At 39.6% G+C, this 22,896-nt stretch overlaps 1 protein-coding gene across 1 annotated transcript; it reads left to right on the top strand.

Moving 5' to 3' along the window:
* Window positions 1–772: 772 nt before the first annotated feature.
* Window positions 773–22,502, top strand: LOC111779636 (callose synthase 3). Its single transcript, XM_023659728.2, has 44 exons — window positions 773–924; window positions 1,024–1,061; window positions 1,251–1,462; window positions 2,802–2,902; window positions 3,798–3,922; window positions 5,001–5,094; window positions 5,237–5,347; window positions 5,457–5,573; window positions 5,666–5,758; window positions 6,723–6,814; window positions 6,920–7,046; window positions 7,197–7,334; window positions 7,440–7,516; window positions 7,607–7,700; window positions 8,469–8,591; window positions 8,681–8,798; window positions 10,169–10,506; window positions 10,590–10,642; window positions 10,724–10,784; window positions 10,952–11,033; window positions 11,110–11,159; window positions 11,255–11,341; window positions 11,993–12,127; window positions 12,223–12,317; window positions 12,413–12,497; window positions 12,593–12,753; window positions 12,888–13,011; window positions 13,097–13,197; window positions 13,298–13,415; window positions 14,367–14,518; window positions 14,612–14,721; window positions 14,811–14,936; window positions 15,030–15,098; window positions 15,184–15,373; window positions 15,496–15,646; window positions 17,495–17,614; window positions 17,694–17,812; window positions 17,929–18,012; window positions 19,408–19,520; window positions 19,598–19,827; window positions 19,905–20,708; window positions 20,795–20,845; window positions 21,750–21,935; window positions 22,030–22,502. Exons 3-44 carry the CDS (start codon window positions 1,285–1,287, stop codon window positions 22,276–22,278), a joined length of 5,832 nt encoding a protein of 1,943 aa, XP_023515496.2. The 5' UTR covers window positions 773–924; window positions 1,024–1,061; window positions 1,251–1,284; the 3' UTR covers window positions 22,279–22,502.
* Window positions 22,503–22,896: the final 394 nt, after the last annotated feature.

The following is a 22,896-nucleotide window of genomic DNA, read 5'->3' as shown; positions in this document are numbered from 1 at the left end:
ATGGTGTCTATTCATTTTTATTAAAAAACGAGTCAGCTATTGCAAGTCAAGTCACCTTCTTTTGGGTTTCGTGAAACGCTCAAACCAATAAATTAATTTAACTATTGTTAGATGAACACGACTCTCTCCACAATGGTATGTCCTTAATCGAGACTTGACTCTTTTTCATTTTGGAGTCCTTTGTTCGACATTTGAGGATTCTATTGACATGACTAAGATACCATGTTAGATGAATACCACTCTCCATAATAGTATGATATTGTCCACTTTGAGCATAAGTTCTCATGGCTTTACTTTGAGGTTCCCTAAAAGGCCTCGTATCAATGGAGATAATATTCATTGATTATAAACCAATGATCATTTCCTAAACTAGTCGATATGGGACTTTCATTCAACAATGACAATCGTTCTCGATTAAATTTAATTTTTTATATTTCCTAAAAACCATTGAAATTCAATTATTTAGTAGCGTTTTGTAAAAAACATTTTTTAATGAAATCAATTTTTATATAAATTAAAACGTGTTTCGTGTAGTTTCGAGAATAATTTTAGAGAATAAAAAATGAAAAAAAATGGAAAAAATAAAAAAATTGAATATTTTAAAAACATTACAAATTCAATCCTAGGACAGGATCAAACGGATCGATGGCAGTCTCGTAATTAAATGAAAACATTCTACCCTTTTGGTAAAATGGAGCTTAAAAAGAATGAAGCTGGGCCCTACAAAAAAACAGTAATTCTTTCCCTCCACTGTACTGAGAATTGTGGTATACAAACACAAGCAGAGCTTCCTCTACTGACACCAAAAAAGTTGCTCTTTCCCTTGCCTCCCTCTTCCTCTTTGCTTCTCTTTTCTTCCATTTTTTCTCTTGCATCTCTCTCTGTTGAGGGTTTGTTCTTCTTCTACAATCGCCATTACCACAGGTGATTCATATCTATGCGTTCTTAATCTCATACACATTTTGTATATCTTTTGAAATGAACCCATGTTTCTGATACCCATTTACTGTTATTGTGTAGCAGATGCTTGATTCTTGCGTATAAGTTGTCGCATTCAGCAGGTAGTTATTGAAATTTTTTGTGGTTTTCGTTTTTGTTTTGGTTTATGTTTGATTGTTGTGCATTTTCTTCTGTTTGATTGTTTTTTGTAACTTGTTAGTGTTTGTCGTTTTGAAATGTGTTAGGGTTTTGTTGATGTTGTTCTTATGAGTTACTGTGGTTTGTTCTTTGAATTTTTGTGATGGGAACAGGGAGATTGGGAGTTTGAGAGTCTGAAGGAACGAAATGTCGTCGAGAGGGGGGTCGGATCAGCCTCCTCCATTGCAGAGGAGGATCACGAGGACGCAGACGACGGGGAATTTCGGCGACAGTGAAGTTGTACCGTCGTCGCTCAAGGAGATTGCACCAATTCTTCGTGTGGCTAATGAGGTCGAGTCGAGCAATCCCAGAGTTGCGTATCTATGTAAGTTTGAACTAATGTTGTACTGTTAGTAGGATGTTATCTTGGTATATATAGCGTTCTTAGATGAACTCGATCGTAAATAAGTACTTTAATGCTTACGTCGAGGAATATATGTTTTTCTTCTTGATTTCTGTTTGATAACAAGCTTCAACACGATCCGATTTCTGTATTTTGGACACTGGTTCCAGTAAAGTGCTTGCTTATATCCATACCAAATAGATTGTGGGTCCATTCTGTCCAGTGCTTACTGGTAGACACGGTAAGGGTCCAAACCCACTGCTAACAAATATTGTCCACTAGCAAATATTGTCCTCTTCGGGCTTCCCCTTAAGATTTTTAAAACGCGTATGCTAGGGAAAGGTTTCCACATCCTTATAAAGGATGCTTTGTTCTCCTTTCTAACCAATGTGGGATCTCACAAACACAGTACCAGCTTACACTGTGGGGCTGCACTATCAAGTTTACTTGGTGCTTTTACCTTGTGCTAGTGTCTCCTTTGTACGAGCGAATTGTGATTCTAGGTTTCTGACAAGCTGCTTGATTTGCGCAAGTTTCAATACTTGAAATCGATAATTGTTGTCACTCCATAATGTTTGCTTACTAGCTTTCTAAAATTGAATCCATGAAGCATTGACTAAACTTCGAACCAATGAATTGATTCGTATTTGCATGCAGCTAAATCTGCTTTTTGGTTCAAGTCAATATACCAAGTGATCTATCTAACTGGTTTTGGACAAGGATATTATTCTGGTTTAGTGACATTTGTGCTTGATGTAGTCCTAGTTCATAATGGCAACCTTGATCGTCAAAATATGCGTTAAAACTTATTAAGCGTCGTTTTAAGGGACTCAAATCAAATGTATGGACGATTGAGTATGGGGATATTTTTTATTTCAATTTGGAAGGGCATGAAAATAAGTCAATATGATATGAACCAAAGCATCAATCATGCGAGATAAACTTCAAGGAAGATGTGAAGAAAATGTCGTTTAAATTATCACAAGATGTTGCAATTCATGCCACATTAAAAAAAGAGTCAAGCTTCATTTATTCTTGGATGGTTACAAATTTTGGGTGGATGATAATCTAGAGTTATGGTGTTTCCTTAATGTATTTTAAGTTTCTTTGCAGTTACATGTAGTTTAGGTTGCATGTTTAGAGTCATTCAAGTTTGACATGATCGATCTTGCTTGTGGAGTGATTTGAATCTCAAGCAAGTGTTATTGCAATGAGATATTTGATCTAATTTTTTATTAATAATCTATCATTTTCCTTTATTTGAGCTTTTCTGGTTTCTCAAAGTTTTCAATTGTTAATCTATATATTTTATTCATTGTAGGTCGGTTCTATGCATTTGAGAAAGCCCATAAGTTAGATCCAACTTCTAGTGGGCGTGGTGTTCGGCAATTTAAAACTGCTCTACTTCAACGGCTCGAAAGGGTTAGCTTTCTCTTTTTATGTTCTTTTTTTCAAATAGAAAACACTTCTAATGAGTAGTTTGGATCTATATTCTTGCTTTTATTTATTTTGAAGGGAGTGGGATTATTAGTTTTGAGTAGTCTACTGCAGTCATATACTCGAGCGTACCCTATGTTTGAGAAGACTTCTTTGACTCTCAATCGCTCATAGAAGCATCATCTCGAGTTTGATGGTACATTCATTTTAGTTATATCATTAGTACCGTTTCGTAACCCAAAACTGGAAGACATTTTCTTGGAGTCTTTTGGCACTAGTTTGGCCTAGTCTAGATTTAAGAACTATGCAGACAGAGAAGTCCATGTTTTTTATTCAAAACCTTGAACTTCATTCAAAAGAACTGAATGGTGAGTGCCAATTGTAATAATCATCAAAAGGTTGTAGTTATAAAAGATTTTTGAATGCAAAGAATACCACCAGGAGGTCTAATTCTGTATCTAATTTGAGGTGCAAAAGGTCGATTCGACCCCAAAACTTGTAAATAAGAAGTAGCATTCCTGCCATTGGACCATGAACTCACCTTGAGGTCCTTTTTTAGTCGAGTTATTATTTTTTGTTGGAATCTGTAGAACCGTGGAGGTCGGTCAGGAGTAGATTTTGAGTTCAGTCAGGAACATGTCTTCTTTCTCTCGATTGTAGGCTTTTTTTTGCGCTCGCCCTCGTATTCTTTCATTTCTTCACAATGAAAACTTGGTTATTCATCACAAAAGGGAGTAGATATGTTAGCTGTCTCCTGGAGCTGGCTTTTGGGATGGCAAAGCCTCCCTAGGGATTAATGGGAATTGGCCATGAGAGTTGCTATATCTTTTGCGCTTGCTAATTCAATTCGTTCATTTACTTTATTGTTCTTTGGCTGCAGGAGAATGATCCAACCTTAATGGGAAGAGTAAAGAAAAGTGATGCCCGTGAAATGCAGAGCTACTATCAACATTATTATAAAAAGTACATCCAAGCTTTGCAAAGTGCTGCTGATAAAGCCGATCGGTATGTTTTTTTCGTTAGCTTGTGGTATTTTAGTTAACTATTTCCATCTTTATTCAATTTGATTATCTACTGCATGAGAAGATTGGACGCAAAGGGAAATTGGTTTTTGAAGAGAAAAAGGAGATTTTGCAGGCATTGCTTGGGATTGCTCATAATTTTGGTCGTGTTTAGGATGAAGTTATTGTTACTACTACTTTTTTTTATGTTCTTTTAGATTGTTTTTATGGAATATTTGTGCATATTGGTTTTGTGAGATCCCACGTTGGTTGGAGAGGGAAACGAAGCATTCCTTATAAGGGTGTGAAAACCTCTCCCTAGCAGACGCGTTTTAAAATCATGAGGCTGACGGCGATACGTAACGGGCCAAAGCAGACAATATCTATTAGTGGTGATCTTGGGCTGTTACAAATGGTATCAGAGCCAGACACCGGGCGGTGTGCTTGCGAGGACGTTGGGTCCCAAGCGGGATAGATTGTGAGATCCCACATCGGTCGGAGAGGGGAACGAAACATTCCTTATAAGGGTGTGAAAACCTCTCCCTAGCAGACGCGTTATAAAATCGTGAGGCTAATGTCGATACGTAACAGGCCAAAGTGGACAATGTCTACTAGCGGTGAACTTGGCTATTACAAATGGTATCAGAGCTAGACACTGGGCGTGTGCCTGCAAGGACACTGGCCCCTAAGGGGGATGAATTATGAGATCCCCACATTAGTTGGAGAGGGGAACGAAACATTCCTTTATAAGGGTGTTGAAACCTCTCCCTAGTAGACGCGCTTTGTGAGGCTGACGGCGATACGTAACGGGCCAAAGCGGACAATATTTGCTAGCGGTGGGCTTAGGCTGTTGTTCATCCATATTGGGGAATAACAATTTCATGTATCCACTAACATCATGCTTCAAAAATATTTCCTCGAACCAGCTTTTACAAATTATTATACTCGAAATATCCCCAACAGCTCACTTTAACTCACTTCTGTAAAATCTCCTAGGCCTCTTGGTCTTAAAAACGGATGTATCTTTCCTATATTTGCTTGTTTGAATGGAGCACTAACCATTCCTTTTTCTGCATATTCAGTGCTCAGCTTACCAAGGCCTATCAAACTGCTAATGTACTCTTTGAAGTTTTGAAGGCCGTTAACATGACTCAGTCCATTGAAGTTGATCGTGAGGTTACTCTATCACCATTTTGTTGGTTCTTATGAGAATCTTATTGGATGCTTTTTAGACAACTTTAAAGTCAATACCTGAATCTCAGTTATCATCTTCTATATTTTTACAATATCTTTAAAATCCCTTTTATTTTTCTTATAGATTTTGGAAGCACAAGATAAAGTTGCAGAGAAAACACAGATCTTTCTCCCATATAATATTCTTCCTCTTGATCCTGATAGTGCAAGTCAGACGATTATGAGATACCATGAGGTTCGGTATTAGTTTGATATTATCTACTAGTTGTCTTCGTGAAAGAAGAGACATTTGTCGATAAGCTTGTGCTTGTTTTCTGATTAAATTTGCTGAAAAATCACTGCAGATCCAAGCTTCGGTTATTGCGCTTCGTAACATTAGGGGCCTTATTTGGCCAACTGATCACAAGAGGAAAGATGGCGAAGATATCTTGGATTGGCTCCAATCTATGTTTGGGTTTCAGGTAACAGAATTAGCTGAGTTTTTTTTTATTCTTTTATTTATTTTGATGCAACAAATTGAGCCATATGTTTTGAAGTGTTAACTTGAATGCAGGAAGGCAATGTGGCAAATCAAAGGGAGCACCTTATTCTATTACTTGCAAATGTACACATTCGGCAGTTTCCGAAGTCAGATCAGCAGCCCAAGGTCAGTAATTTGCCGCAAATATATGGAGTATTCTAAATAAATCCTTAGATAATAGGTAACGAGGTCAGATAAGTCTAAATAAATCTCTAATTACTAGGTAACAATATATATAAGATTAACTACTTCTCTTATTTACTGGAAAAGGTTAGCACCTTTAGATGACCACATTCGACAATATAGAGCCTCCTAAGTGCAGCCAAACGAGAAAAGAACTCGAGCTTTTTTGGGATGCTAACGTCCTAAAGCTTAGTAAGGAAAAGAGGAAGGATAGCAAGATTTACGAGAGAAAGAGCTAGAAAGCCCAAAAGACCAAACGTGGTTATTCCTCACCTTGGTGACCGGCAAAATGAAGAACACTCGAATATCTTTGTGTTCAAAAGGGCATTCTTAAATGGAAATTCTGTACGTGCATTAGAAAAGATGATGAAGGAAATGAGAATCGAACGATCTTTTGGTCGAGGAAGGTCTCTGGAATGGAATGACTTTGACTATCGATTCATCTAAACAACCATATTTTCAATCTTCATTAATGGAAGGCCAAGAGTCATCTAAACAACCATATTTTCAATCTTCAATAATGGAAGGCCAAGAGGAGGAATTCCATTATAATATTTGTGTCCTCACCTCTAATGGTTCAGTGATTAATGCTCAAAACTTGCCCCTTGAGTTTGTGGAGAATTGGAGCAAGGCTATGTAGGCGCAACATTCTTCATTTTCTGGAAATAAATGGTAATTTGACAAATGATATGGTTCCCAACAAATCATTTCTCAACCAATCAACAATCCTCAGCTTACAACAAATAAGATGAATCAAGCCTACGCGTCTCAAAAGTTACCTTTGTACTTATCTACAGTCATCTACTTTCGGATGGAAATACCTTCTGCTCCGATGTCAGTCACGTTTGCCATGTTACCATGCTAGTCATCTACAGTCATCTCTTATATGTTCTTATTCATTGTATAGCTGGATGAACGTGCTGTGACTGAAGTAATGAAGAAGCTTTTCAAGAACTACAAAAAATGGTGCAAGTATTTGGATCGTAAAAGTAGTCTTTGGTACGTTCTTATTTTCGTGTCATTCTTGTACCTCTCGTAAGTTAGTAATATTAATAAGAAATTATCCATACACCATTTCATATGTTTTGGTTTCTGACACTTCAGGTTACCTACAATACAACAGGAAGTGCAACAAAGGAAACTTCTATACATGGCTTTATATCTTCTAATTTGGGGAGAAGCCGCAAATTTGAGATTCATGCCCGAGTGTCTTTGTTATATATACCATCATGTATGTCTCAGTACTCCATTCTTTTACCTTTTTGGTAGAATATCTCTCGTACATGGTGTTGCGGTGATTGATATTTCGATGTATTTGCCTCGTAATGCATCTAGGAACTTGTTGTTGTTTAAAGTTTCTATTTTTGGTTGTTCCTTGAAGATGGCGTTCGAGTTATATGGCATTCTAGCTGGGAATATCAGCCCTATGACAGGAGAGAATGTCAAGCCAGCTTATGGTGGTGAAAATGAAGCTTTTTTGCATAAAGTTGTGACTCCCATTTATCAAGTGATTGCAAAGGTTTTTGTGACACTAATTCATTCATTTATTTTTATGCTTGTTCTAATTGAAATGGTAGTAAGGCCTTTATCATTTCGATAATATCGTCATTTTTCAACGTTCCAGGAAGCTGCAAGGAGCAAACAAGGGAAATCAAAACATTCCCAGTGGAGGAATTATGATGATTTAAATGAATATTTCTGGTAACTTTTCCTTGTGGTATCTTTCTCTCAAATAAGTAGGCCACATATTTTTTGTGATTAGGCCATATGATATCTGTTCTATAACTGTAGGTCAGTCGATTGTTTCCGTCTAGGGTGGCCAATGCGTGCAGATGCGGACTTCTTTCGCCTTCCGCACGATCAAATTCATGCAGACAGAAGTGGGGTGAGTTATTTCCTTTTGAACTGGGATTTCCTTTGTTATGTCTAACTCTAACGACCCAGATCCACCGCTAGTAGATATTGTCCTCTTTGGGCTTTCCCTTTCGGGTTTTCTCTCAAAATTTTAAAACACGTCTGCTAGGGGAAAGTTTCCACACCCTTATAAGGGGTGTTTTGTTCTCCTCCCCAACCAATGTGGGACATCACACTAACACTTCGCTCTCGTTCTCTGACACTCTTCTAAACATCCGTTGCAAGTGTTCATGAAAATTGTACCTACTGGATCCTTTTTCTCTCACTCGATTAAATAAGTTGTGTTATTAATTGGAATCACATATACGGTTTTACTTTTTTTCTTTACATAACTGTTCCTGTATGTATGAGTGAATTGTTGAGGATTGTTGGGAGGGAGTCCCACATTGGCTAATTTAGGGAATGATCATGGGTTTATAAGCAAGGAATACATCTCCATTGGTACGAAGGCTTTTGGGGAAGCCCAAAGCAAAACCATGAGAGCTTATGCTCAAAGTGGACAATATCATCTCCATTGGTATGAGTCGTGGTTCCTAACATGAATGACTTCTATATTCTAATCTTTACGTTGATTCACTAGGAAGTAATGTTTCGTAATTCCGTTGAGACTTTCTATTATAATTGTTCGTATCGAAGTGTAAAGTATAGACAAGAACTTTGTACTTGGTAATGTTGTAAAAATATACTGCAAGTGTCTTACGATTAGTGAGCTCGACTTGTTTTTGGCTGTTATATCCAGGAGAACAAGGCTCTTTCGAAAGATCGATGGGTGGGGAAAGTTAATTTTGTTGAAATAAGGTCATATTGGCATATTTTCAGAAGCTTTGATCGTATGTGGAGCTTCTTTATACTTAGCTTGCAGGTTGGTCAGTGTTTTTCTTTAATGTTTACACACTTGGATGTTGTTGACAAATAATATTTACTTTCGGTTTCGAACTTTTTTTTCCTCAGGCGATGATAATTGTAGCCTGGAATGGCTCTGGGCAACCAAGTGCAATCTTTAATGTTGATGTGTTCATGAAAGTTTTAAGTGTCTTCATTACTGCTGCCATACTGAAGCTTTGTCAAGGTTGGTAAACTCTCTCTTTCTTTGTGTGGATCAATGAGTTTTTGAAGTTACTGTTATTCCCCTGTCGAAGTTTGTATTTTACTCGAATGACAATAACATGGAGGAGCGGAGCGGAGGGTAGGGAGTAATCTAGGAGTTAGGGAGGAGTAATGCTGAAAATTGAAATGAGAATTGGAGGTTTAGTTTCTTAGATACTTACAAGAAATTACCATTTCTTTTCAAGGAGGATTTTGATTTTGAAAAAGAGAATAGGCGATTTCTGAAGATCGAGAGAAGCTTTGGGGAGAGTAAAAATGCCCATGTAATTAATTGTAGTGATCAAGCCTATCGGTAGCAGATATTGTCCCCTTTAGGCTTTCCTTTTCGGGCTTCCCCACAAGGTTCTAAAACGCGTTTACTAGGGAGAGGTTTTCACATCCTTATAAGGAATGTTTTGTTTTCCTCTCCAACGGATGTGGGATCTCAGATCAACTCCTTTGGGGACCCAACGTCCTTGCTGGCACACTGCCCGGTGCTTGGCTCTAATACCATTTGTAACAACCCAAGCTTACCGCTAGCAGATATTGTACTTTTTGAGCTTTCTGTTTCGAGCATTCCCTCAAGATTTTAAAACGCGTCTACTAGGGAGAGGTTTCCACATATGTATAAGGAATGTATCGTTTCCCTCTCCAACCGATGTGAGATCTCACAATCCACTCCTTTGGGGACCCAACTTCCTTGCTGGCATGCCGCTCGATGCTTGACTCTGATACCATTTGTAACAACCCAAGCTTACCGCTAGCAGATATAGTCCTTTTTGGGCTTTCTGTTTTGAGCATCCCCTCAAGGTTTTAAAACGTGTCTACTAGGGAGAGGTTTCCATATACGTATAAGGAATCTTTCATTCCCCTCTCCAACCGATGTGAGATCTCACAATTTCACTAATTCATTAGTAATATACATAACCTTCTTATATAGGAGAAAGACTCCATGCATAAAAGGAAAGAATCAGAACTGATTACTTCCAATTATCATATTTACAACCAACACTCCTCAAGCTGGTTTAAATATATCTTCCATTGTTGGTTTTCCATTCATTCTATCGAACTGAACTTTTGGAAGTCCTGTAGTCGATACATTACTCGTTGCTGTGTACTTGAGAGACATGGGATACATATCGTATCAGTTTCAATTTTGCATGCCGAAAAGAAATGATTGTTGGCAATGTACGTGAAGCAGCTAGTGTACGAAGTTATAAGTTATATGTTATTAACTACCATTGGTTTCCTCTCCTCCTTGTTGGTGTTTAATAATGGGCTATTTATATAGATTCCTGTTATGTATCTCGAACAAAATACTTATTTCTCAGAGTCCTTTACATGTTTCTGCAGCTGTTCTTGATGTAATTCTTAGTTGGAAAGCCCACCGGAGCATGTCGTTTTATGTCAAGTTGAGATATATCTTAAAGGTGGTTTCCGCTGCTGCGTGGGTGGTAATTCTTCCTGTGACATATGCTTATAGCTGGGAAAATCCATCTGGGTTTGCTCAAACTATCAAAGGCTGGTTTGGTGGCAACACTTCAAATTCACCCTCCTTGTTTATCTTGGCTATTGTGATCTATTTGTCTCCGAATATGCTAGCGGGTTTATTCTTTTTATTCCCTTTTATTCGTCGGTTTCTTGAGAGATCCAACTACAGAATTGTGATGCTCGTAATGTGGTGGTCACAGGTAGAATGAAAGCTATGGTGTTATTTTGAATTTTCCTGTTCGACGATATCAGTTTCTCATCGTATTTTCATTGGAATTTGCAGCCTCGACTTTATGTTGGCAGAGGAATGCATGAAAGTACATTTTCTCTTGTCAAGTAAGACTTCATTATTTTAAAAAATCGAAAATCTTGCTTCGATTTCCTCCCATTCTAATCAATCTCGTCTCGAACTTTTAGGTATACATTATTCTGGGTGCTTCTTATTGCAACCAAGTTGACATTCAGTTATTATATAGAGGTGTTGTTTTCTCCTCTACTTAGCTTGTGCCTCTTTATAAACTGTCAGCTCATTATGCTTAATTTCTTTGACTGCTCCCTCTTTGATGCTACAACTTTACCCGGTCATTGTAGCACGAACAGCATACCTTCGCTTATTTTCACTTATTCTTTTGCTTCTCTTGACAGATAAAGCCTCTAGTAGGTCCAACAAAAGCAATCATGAGTGTTCGAATAACCGTCTTCCAATGGCATGAGTTTTTTCCTCAGGGTGGGTGTCGTAATTATATGCAATGGAGTTGTTCTTTCGAACTTCGACGTTCTAATGTGTTTTTATTTCTCGGCAGCTAAAAACAATATTGGTGTTGTCATTGCACTCTGGGCTCCTATTATTCTTGTATGCATTTTGTCCATTCTGACAAGACTTTTTTTTTTTCTCATTTTTTGCTTTGTCTTGTTTTTTTGTCGTAATTAGTTCGAATTTTGTTTCAGGTTTATTTTATGGATGCCCAGATTTGGTATGCCATATTTTCCACATTATTTGGTGGTATTTATGGTGCATTTCGTCGCCTCGGAGAGGTTTGTATAGCTGTTTTAAGGCTTATTTTTTCCCTTATCTTTTCTTACATTAAAGAAAACCGCCTAAGGGCAGGGAAAGAGACCGCCGGTACGATGGTGAGGAATCACGACTCTCCACTATAGTATGATATTGTCCACCTTGAGCATAAGCTCTTATGGCTTTGCTTTCGGCCTCATACCAATGGAGACGTATTTCTTACCTATAAACCCATGATCATTCCCTAAATTAGCCAACGTGGGACTCCCTCCCAACAATCCTCAACAATCTTCCCCTCGAACAAAGTACACTATATAGCCTCCCCTAAGACCTATGGAGCCCTCGAACAACCTCCCCTTAATCGAGGCTCGACTCCTTCTCTGGAGTCCTCGAACAAAATACACCCTTTGTTCGACACTTGAGTCACTTTTGACTACACCTTCGAGGCTCGCAACTTCTTTGTTCCACATTTGGTAGAAAAGGATATCATAGACATTTGAATACATGATCTCATGCTCTCAACCATGTTAACTCACCACTAAACCCAAACACTTAAGTTAATGGTAACGTTAAATTACTTTTAACATCATCCCCAAGTAGAAATTGTAATCTACACTGCATTTTGATGTGTTCTTTCCTTACTACTGATTAAGGAATTTGTTTTATTCTTTCAGATTCGTACGTTGGGAATGCTCAGGTCTCGTTTCGAGTCGCTGCCTGGAGCTTTTAATGCCTGTTTGATTCCAGAGGAACAGGGCGAAACCAAGAAGAAAGGACTGAAGGCTACTTTTGCCCGAAACTTCTCAGTCGTTAGTTTTGTCTTCCTTAAACTTTAGTTTCTCAATTCTTTTCTTTGTTCCTAACTTAACAAGCCATTTGTTTTTTAAATTTGGCTATCCTGCAGATTTCATCTAACAAGGAGAAAGAGGGTGCAAAATTTGCTCAGCTGTGGAATAAAATAATCAGCAGTTTTCGAGAGGAAGATCTTATAAGTAATAGGTATTCTTATAAGATTAAACTCATAATGGGTTCAAGTTGTTACTGACTCTATCTCGGTTTAGCACGTTGTTTGCTTAAGCTATTATATATCTCAGGGAAATGGACCTTTTGCTCGTTCCTTATTGGGCAGACACGGAGTTAGGCCTTATGCAGTGGCCTCCGTTTCTTCTTGCTAGTAAGGTGTTTCCGCTTATCCATCTTTTTTTTTTTTGACGTCGGTCGTGGAAAAATGTATTTGGATTTATGACCATGACGTGTTATTGCTCTTTGTTTAGATTCCAATAGCATTAGACATGGCTAAAGATAGCAACGGAAAGGACCGGGAGCTGAAAAAGCGAATCAATGCTGACAGCTACATGTCGAGTGCTATACGTGAATGTTATGCCTCATTTAAGAAGATAATCAAGCTTTTAGTTCAAGGTGTTCGTGAGAAAGAGTAAGTCTTTAGTTCGACATATGATTTCGTTAAGGAATGTAACGAAATACATATATACAAGTCGATATCAGCTTGTTTCTAATTGCTCACTTTTTGATATCCTATTTTTAACCCCAGTTTTTGAATTTTACCAGGGTAATAGATTATATATTTACTGAGGTGGACAAACACATAGAAGAGAATACCTTAATAAGTGAGTTCAAGATGAGTGCTCTACCAAAGCTGTATGATCGTTTTGTCAAGCTTACAAAGTATTTGGTAATGTTTAATAAATACTTTTGTTTATCTATTTTGATTCATCGGGTTCTGTGCAATCTAGCTGAGCGATATCTTCGAATCGCAGTTGGATAACAGGCAGGAGGACAAGGATGCTGTGGTGATTTTATTTCAGGACATGCTTGAAGATGTAACAAGAGATATCATGATTGAGGATCCTATACCCAGGTGTTATATCTAAATTTTGAGATGTCCCAGAAAAGTATAGCCTCTAAATATTGTGTTTTTTTTTCATATGTAAAGTATCTTACATGGAAACTTTAACTAGTTTGCTCGAAACACTCGATGGAGGATTTTCGCATGGAGGAAAGACTTCATTGGATCTATTTGCGTCCACTGGAGCCATAAAGTTTCCCGTTGATCAGACAGAAGCGTGGCAGGAAAAGGTCGGTGCTGATTTAGAAACATTCATGGTTCTTTTTTATCTTTTGCCTACTGGAAGGTGTTGAGGATTGTTGGGAGGGAGTCTCACGTTGGCTAATTTAAGGAATGATCATGGGTTTATAAGGAATACGTCTTCATTGGTATGAGCCCTTTTTGGGAAACCAAAAATAAAGTCGTGAGAGCTTATGTCAAAGTGGATAATATCATACCATTGTGGAGATTCGTGAGATTCCTAACATGGTATCAGAGCCATGCCCTTAACTTAGTCATGTCAATAGAATCTTCAAGTGTTGAACAAAAAGGTCGTGAGTCTCGAAGGTGTAGTCAAAAGTGACTAAATTGTCGAACAAAGGGTGTACTTTGTTCGGAGGCTCTGGAGGAGTCAAGCCTCAATTAAGGGGAGGCTGTTCAAGGGCTCCATAGGCCTCAGGGGAGGCTCTATGTTGTACATTGTTCAAGGGGAGGATTGTTGAGAATTGTTGGGAGAGAGTCCCATGTTAGCTAATTTAATGAATGATCTTGAGTTTATAAGTAAGGAATACATCTCCATTGGTATGAGACCTTTTGGGGAAACAAAAAAAAAATCCACGAGAGCTTATGCTCAAAGTGGACAATATCATACCATTGTGGAGATTCGTGATTTCTAACAGAAGCAACATATGAGGCATGCCTCCCTCTCTTCAATGTAAACAGTTGCTTGAAAAATGAACGTACTTTATTGATAAAGGATTTCCCGAGATGCAAAAATATACAATGACAAGAAAATGGAAGAAAATCAACATCGTAAGTCTAGTGGGTATTTCCTAAAGTTTTGGTGAGAAAAAGAATAAGAGTTCGGGTAAATTTTTTTGATCTCAACTAGTTAAAACATATACTTTCGACTAAAAGGTAAAAGTTTGAATCTGTGGAGTAGCTTATGCCATGACGTTTAATGGACATACTTCTATGTTCAGATTAAACGACTCTATCTGTTGCTTACGACCAAGGAATCTGCCATGGATGTACCGTCCAACTTAGAAGCAAGAAGGCGAATCTCTTTCTTTTCGAATTCATTGTTTATGGACATGCCTGCAGCACCTAAAGTCCGGAACATGCTTTCGTTCTCGTAAGCCTTTTTCGTTTTTTAATTTGTTTCTTCCTTCTAGCCTTTCACTTCATTTTGTTCTTATTTGTTTTCTGACACTGACATTAAATTTAGTGTCTTAACTCCATACTACACGGAGGAGGTTCTATTTTCATTGCATGATCTAGAAGAGCGAAATGAAGATGGCGTTTCGATTCTTTTCTACCTACAAAAGATATATCCAGGTTTCTTTTTTGTATTGGTACACTCGTACTTGTGTCGTTATACTCGTGTTCTATTTTCTTTGATGAACAAATTGCTTGTATATCTTTAGACGAATGGAAGAACTTCCTTGAACGACAGAAATGCAGTAACGAAGAGGAATTAAAGGAAGTGAGTGAGCTGGAGGAAGAACTTCGACTCTGGGCGTCCTACAGAGGCCAAACGTTAACTAAAACGGGTTTTTCCTCGTTCCCTTTATCAGCTACATTTCATTTATCCCTCCTTATAAAACGTTGTTCTACATCTAACTCCGTGTTTTATCGAAACTCAGTTCGAGGAATGATGTATTACCGAAAGGCTTTAGAGCTTCAAGCTTTTCTTGATACTGCTGAGGATCAAGGTACTCCTTTTCGAACGCATCGTCTTTTATATCTAAGTTCTAAAATTTGTATTTTGATTCTAACTTCAATGTTATTCCTTTTAAGATCTAATGGAGGGTTACAAGGCGGTCGAGTTGAACTCAGAAGAAAGTTCTAAGGGTGATAGATCATTATGGGCACATTGTCAAGCAATATCTGACATGAAATTTACCTTTGTGGTATCATGTCAACAGTATGGTATTCAAAAGCAATCCGGTGACGCTCGTGCCCAGGATATTTTGAAACTAATGACAAAGTACGGGACTATTTCGATAATAAACCTTTATTCGGAAACCATTTCATAAAAGAAAATAATAATGGCGATGGTTATACTTCTGGATTCGGATTGTAGTTCATGGCGTTGTATATTTGTTGTAGGTATCCATCGCTTCGAGTGGCGTACATCGACGAGGTAGAAGAACCTAGTAAAGACAAATCCAAGAAAAACCAGAAGACATATTATTCATCTCTTGTGAAGGCTGCTTCTCCCAAATCTATAAATGCTTCTGACCATGTGCAATTGGATGAGGTATTGGTTACAATAAGTGTGGTGGCATGCTTTTACCTTCCCTTGTTCTTTTCTTTTTTTTCTCTTTTGTGCCTAGATCACCATATGAACATTACCAGCCTGTTGACATCTCGGAATGTCGAAGTTATTAGCTTCTAATTGAACGTGTGTGCGTCAGTTGACAAATCGGGTCCAAAAGTCGGTTGACTAATTGGGTTGTCAACTGACACTGGACGACAATTAAATAATTTCAGTCTTGTCGTTCTGTGTAATCAAACACTCTTCCAAAAATATAAATTACCAAATTAGCAACATTCAAGTGGTATGTGTTGAGGATTATTGGGAGTGAGTCCCACATTGGCTAATTTAGGGAATGATTATGGGTTTATAAGTGAGGAGTACTATCTCCATTGTTATGAGGCCTTTTGGGGAAGCCCAAAGCAAAGCCATGAGAGCTTATGCTCAAAGTGGACAATATCATACCATTGTGGAGAGTTGTTATTCCTAACATGGTATCAGAGTCATGCCCTAGAATCCTCAAATATCGAACAAAGAATTGTGAGCCTCGAAGGTGTAGTCAAAAGTGACTAAAGTATTGAACAAAGGAGTCGAGCCTTGATTAAGGGGAGCCTATTCAGGCTTAGTGGACAATATCATACTATTGTGGAGAGTACTGATTCCTAACAGTATGGTCATAAATTTTGTGTAACGGCCTAAGCCCTCCGTCAGTAGATATTGTTGTCCATGCATTTATCCTTTCTCTTTGCCAATTTTAGCTTCTTATTGAAGTTTCTATTGGCTTTTTACACTAATTATTCCAGAAGAACACATAGAAGCGGTGCTTTCTGCCACAGTTCCTGTGAGATCCCACATCGGTTGAGAAGAACGAAGCACTCTTTATAAGGGTGTGGAAACCTCTCCCTAGCAGACACGTTTTAAATACCTTGAGGGGAAGGCTGGAAGGGAAAGCCCAAAGAGAACAATATATGCTAGCGGTGGGCTTGAGCTATTACAAATCGTAATGTGAGCTAGACATCGGGCGATGTGTCAGTGAGGAGGCTGAGCCCCGAAGGGGGTGGACACAAGGTGGTGTGCCAGAAAGGACATTGGGCTCCGAATGAGGATGTATTAGGGGGTCCCACATCGATTGGAGAAGGGAACGAGTGCCAGCGAGGACGCTGGGCCCCAAAGGAGGGTGGATTATGAGATCCCCACATCGGTTTGGGAGGAGAACGAATCATTCTTTATAAAGGTGTGGAAACCTCTCCCTAGCAGACGCATTTTAAAAACCTTGAGGGGAAGCTCGAAAGGGAAAGCCCAAAGAGAACTCGTTGGGCCCCAAAGGGGGGTGGATTGTGAGATTCCACATCGATTGGGGAGGAGAACGAAGCATTCTTTATTAGGGTGTGGAAATCTCTCCCTAGAAAACACGTTTTAAAAACCTTGAGAGGAAGCTCGAAAGCGAAAACTCAAAGAGAACTCGTTGGGCTCTGGAGGGGGGTGGATTGTGAGATCCCACGTCGATTGGTGAGGAAAACAAAGCATTCTTTATAAAAGTGTGGAAACCTCTCCCTAGCAAATACATTTTTAAAACCTTGAGAGAAAGCCCAAAGAGGACAATATCTGATAGCGGTGGGCTTGAACCGTTACACTTCCACTTTTCAAGGCTGAAACTTATTTATTTAGTATTAAAACGTTACGGTTCCTAAGGTAACTTAGTTTATACAATGATCCTCGGGTTATCTAAGAGTACATCCCTTTATGTGGCTCAATACAATCATCTCAGTTCCTTATTAAAAAAAAAAGATTCCATAAGATGAACTTTCAATGCTAATTACAAACCATATGTCCTACAAAATTTGCATACAGATTATTTATCAGATAAAGCTCCCGGGTCCTGCAATCTTGGGTGAGGGAAAGCCAGAAAATCAGAACCACGCGATAATATTTACCCGTGGCGAAGGCTTGCAAACAATAGACATGAATCAGGTATATTAAGTCGAGTTGAACGTAATGGATTTGTTCGTCCCATGTTATTTTCCGGGTTACTTATACTGTTATTTGTTAGGATAACTACATGGAAGAAGCATTGAAGATGAGGAACTTGTTGCAAGAGTTTCTTAAAAAGCATGATGGTATAAGATACCCCTCTATTCTTGGACTTAGAGAGCATATATTTACTGGAAGGTAAATTTTCTCTCTCTCCCTCTCTCTCTCTCTCTCTCCTGATCCTTTATTTTGATCTATTTTGCCTCTCATGGCCAGTTTTATGCTTTCTTCATTGTTCTTGTTTCTGGATGCAGTGTTTCGTCGCTTGCTTGGTTCATGTCTAATCAAGAAACGAGTTTCGTTACGATCGGTCAGAGACTTTTGGCGAATCCTCTCAAGTAAGTAGTCATCTCTAATGATTAAGTGCTTGAAAAGGAATTTTTGGTTCCCCTCTCCAATCAATGTGGGATCTCACAATCCACCTTCCTTGGGGGCTAGTGTCCTCGCTGATACACTGCTCGGTGTCTGGCTTTGATACCATTTGTAATAGCCCAAGCCCACCGCTAGCAGATATTGTCCTTTTTGGGTTTTCCCTTAAGGCTTCCCCAACACAGCTCTGATACCATTTGTAATAGCCCAAGCTCACCGCTGGCAGATATTGTCCTTTTTGGGTTTTCCCTTAAGGCTTCCCCTACACACCGCCAGGTGTCTGGCTCTAGTACCGTTTGTAACAGTCTAAGCCCACCGCTAGGAGATATTCTTCTTTTTGGATTTTCCCTTATGGGCTTCCCCTACACACCGCCCGATGTCTGGCTCTGGTACCATTTGTAACAGCCCAAGTCCACCACTAGCAGATATTGTCCTTTTTGGATTTTTCCTTATGGGCTTCCCCTACACACCGCCCGGTGTCTGGCTCTGGTACCATTTGTAAAAGTCCAAGCCCACCGCTAGCAGATATTGTCTTTTTTGGATTTTCCCTTATGGGCTTCCCCTACACACCGCCCGGTGTCTATCTTTGGTACCATTTGTAACAGTCCAAGTCCACCGACCGCTAGCAGATATTGTCTTTTTTGGATTTTCCCTTATGGGCTTCCCCTACACACCACCCGGTGTCTATCTTTGGTACCATTTGTAACAGTCCAAGTCCACCGCTAGCTGATATTGTCCTTTTTGGGTTTCCCTTTATGGGCTTCCCTTCAAGGTTTTAAAACGCGTCTGCTAGGGAGAAGTTTCCATACTCTTATAAGAAATGCTTCGTTCCCCTCTCCAACCAATGTGGGATCTCACAATCCACCCTCCTTGGAGGCCAGCGTCCTCGCTAACACACCGCCCAGTGTCTAGCTCTAATACCATTAGTAACAGCCTAAGCCCAGCCCACCGTTAGTAGATATTGTATTTTTTGGGTTTTCCCTTGTGGGCTTTCCCTCAAGGTCTTAAAACGCGTCTGATAGGGAGAGATTTCCACACCCTTATAAGAAATACTTCGTTCTTCTCTCCAACCAATGCGGGATCTCACAAACGATGTCCGTTTAGATTTAGAAGTCACATACAATTGGCACTACAATCTGTCATTACTCAATCCTTCGAAGTAACAAATATTAGAGTAATTATAACTTAGGACCAAATAGTGTCCGGAGGAAACTATGACACTTAAAGTCAAGACTTTTGGGGGATCGTGTCTCACTATTATCGTATGTCGAATCAAAATTAAGTATAGTCCATATATCGACCACTCCAAGTCAAGTTCTGTTACATATTTTTTCATCCAAATCTTTATATTTTGTTCTTTCTAGAGTTCGTTTCCACTACGGGCATCCAGATGTGTTCGATAGGCTCTTCCACCTAACTCGAGGGGGCGTCAGTAAAGCCTCCAAGGTTATCAATTTGAGTGAAGACATATTTGCTGGTACGCAATGATTTTCGTTTAAAAAAAGTTCCTCGATTTCGGCTTTACGAAGTTATTTACATATCTATAAATTTCAGGTTTCAACTCGACTCTTCGTGAAGGCAATGTCACTCATCACGAGTACATACAAGTCGGAAAAGGTCGAGATGTGGGCCTTAATCAGATTTCAATGTTTGAAGCAAAAGTAGCAAACGGGAACGGGGAGCAAACACTAAGTCGAGATATATACCGTCTTGGACACCGATTCGACTTCTTTCGAATGTTATCGTGTTACTTTACGACTATCGGATTCTATTTTAGTACTCTGGTACAAGCCGTGTTCTTTATCTTTTCACCATACTTAAATAAATACTTTTCTTCACTTTATGATGTCTCTTCTTGCAGATAACGGTACTCACAGTATACGTATTCCTTTACGGTCGCCTTTATCTCGTTCTTAGTGGACTCGAGAAAGGTTTGAGTACCCAACCGGCCATTCGAGACAATAAGCCTCTGCAAGTTGCACTTGCTTCTCAATCTTTTGTTCAGATTGGATTTTTGATGGCATTGCCTATGCTGATGGAGATTGGTTTGGAAAGGGGATTCCGTACTGCATTGAGTGAGTTCATATTGATGCAATTACAGCTAGCCCCTGTCTTTTTTACCTTTTCTCTTGGAACAAAGACTCACTATTATGGGAGGACATTACTTCACGGAGGCGCTAAATACAGGCCTACGGGTCGTGGGTTCGTCGTGTTTCATGCCAAGTTTGCTGATAACTACAGGCTCTACTCTCGTAGCCATTTCGTTAAAGGTCTCGAGCTCATGATTCTACTTCTTGTGTACCAGATATTTGGTCATACTTATAGAAGTGCAGTTGCATATGTGTTGATTACTGTATCTATGTGGTTTATGGTCGGTACGTGGTTGTTTGCTCCGTTTCTCTTCAACCCTTCTGGTTTCGAGTGGCAAAAGATCGTCGATGATTGGACGGATTGGAATAAATGGATAAGTAATCGTGGTGGCATTGGTGTTCCACCAGAAAAAAGTTGGGAATCGTGGTGGGAGGAAGAACAAGAGCATTTACGACACTCGGGAATGCGCGGTTTGGTAGCTGAGATATTGTTAGCGTCTCGATTCTTTATCTATCAGTATGGTTTGGTCTATCATCTTAGTATTACGCAGCGCGTAAATACGAAAAGTTTTCTGGTAAATCGACCATTTTATGTTCTATTCAGCTTCTTTGTGTTTAAAACAATATGAATATCATAATTAGTTCTTCTTTATGATCACAGGTTTATGGCATATCATGGCTGGTGATCGTTCTAGTTTTGTTTGTAATGAAGGTGAGTTGATTTGTGGTGGAAACTTACGTGAGATCCCGCATTAGTTGAAAAAGAGAACGAAGCATTCCTTTTAAGGGTGTGGAAACCTCTCCCTAGAAGATGCGTTTTAAAATCGTGAGGTTAACGACGATATGTAGCGAGCTAAAATGGACAACGTCTCCTAGCAGATATGTAGTGGGCTTGGGTTGTTATAAATGGTATCAGAGGCAGGCACCGAGCGGTGTGCCAGCGAGGATGCTGGGTCCCCAAGGGGGGTGGATTGTGAGATCCCACATCAATTGGAGAGGGGAACGAAACATTCCTTATAAGGGTGTGGAAACCTCTCCCTAGAAGACGCGTTTTAAAACCGTTTGGTTGACGGCGATGCGTAACGGCCCAAAGCGAACAATATCTTCTAAGGGTGGGCTTGGTTTGTGACAAATGGTAACAGAACCAGATACTGGGCGGTGTGCCAGCAAGGATGCTGGCCCCCAAGGGAGGTGGATTGTGAGATCCCACATCGGTTGGAAAGGAGAACGAAACATTCCTTATAAGGTGTGAAAACTTCTCCCTAAAAGATGCACTCTAAAACAGTGAGGCTGACGGCGATGCGTAACGGGCCAAAGCGGACAATATCTGCTAACAGTGGGCTTGGATTATTACAAATAGTATTAGAGCCAGACACCGGGCCCCCAAGGGGGTGGATTGTGAGATCCCACATTGGTTAGAAAGGGGAACGAAACATTCTTTACAAGGGTGGGGAAACCTTTCCCTAGAAGACGCGTTTTAAATCTGTAAGGTTGACGACGATACATAACGAGCTAAAGCGGACAATATCTGCTAGTATGTAGACACACCCGCATATATCCCACACGGTCCCTTATTTTTGGCTATTAACGTAATCTTTTTCTTATATTTTTTCCAGACTGTATCAGTTGGAAGGCGAAAATTCAGTGCGGATTTCCAACTCGTGTTCCGTTTGATAAAGGGCTTAATCTTCCTAACGTTCGTCGCGATTCTCGTCACCTTGATCGCTCTTCCTCATATGACCGTGCAGGATATCATTGTTTGCATACTTGCTTTCATGCCAACTGGTTGGGGCATGCTTTTGGTTAGTCCCTAATTTCATTCTCGAGAATGGAACTTTCTTTACTGAGAAGCAGGTTGTTTTTCTCTCCGTACTTAAAGCTGTGTTGTCTTTCCAGATTGCACAAGCATTGAAACCGCTCGTTCAACGAGCGGGCATCTGGGGCTCGGTAAGGACACTCGCTCGTGGTTACGAGATCATCATGGGTTTGCTTCTGTTCACCCCAGTCGCATTCCTTGCCTGGTTTCCATTTGTTTCAGAATTCCAGACCCGGATGCTCTTCAACCAAGCGTTCAGCAGAGGACTGCAGATTTCTCGTATTCTTGGCGGGCATCGGAAGGATCGATCGTCCCAAAACAAAGACTAAGAACAGTTGATGATGCATTGTTGATAGGCTTGTTCATATGGGTAGGTAGTAGAGTGCACTAATAGTTACTTGATGGCTGCAAATATTGGTTTTGTTCATAGTTCATGATAACACGTCCGTTCCCCATACTCAAAATGTAATCTTGCTGGAATGAACAGTTGATATTTTCTGGCAACTTATTGTATGATTTTTATTGTTATCAATGATGATATTATTTGTTACCATGTTGCGGGTTCGATCCGATTTTTATTGGATTTTTAATTTTTTCCCCGTTTGCAAAATGGAAATGTTCGGCTTAGTCTACTTAAAGATGGCCAAGTATCATCGGTCTATAAGCAGTTGGCGGGCTTAGTCTACACATGATCATTTCCTAAATTAGTCAACGTGGGACTCCCTCCCAACAACCCTCCTCAAATGTCGAACAAAGTTGCGAGCCTCAAAGTATAGTCAAAAGTGACTCGAGTGTCGAACAAATAGTGTACTTTGTTCGAAGGCTCCAAAGAAGGAGTTGAGCTTCGATTAAGGGAAGGTTGTACTTCGGGGGCTCCAAAGAAGGAGTCGAGTCTCAATTAAGGGGAGACTATTCGAGGGCTCCATAGACCTGAGGGGGAGGCTCTG

This window comes from Cucurbita pepo, chromosome 18 (genome assembly GCF_057944985.1).
Source record: "Cucurbita pepo subsp. pepo isolate OVF chromosome 18, ASM5794498v1, whole genome shotgun sequence".
In the NCBI taxonomy this organism is placed as follows: Eukaryota; Viridiplantae; Streptophyta; class Magnoliopsida; order Cucurbitales; family Cucurbitaceae; genus Cucurbita; species Cucurbita pepo.
The sequence above is the reverse complement of the archived record's forward strand: the minus strand, read 5'-3'. Positions and strand labels throughout refer to the sequence as shown.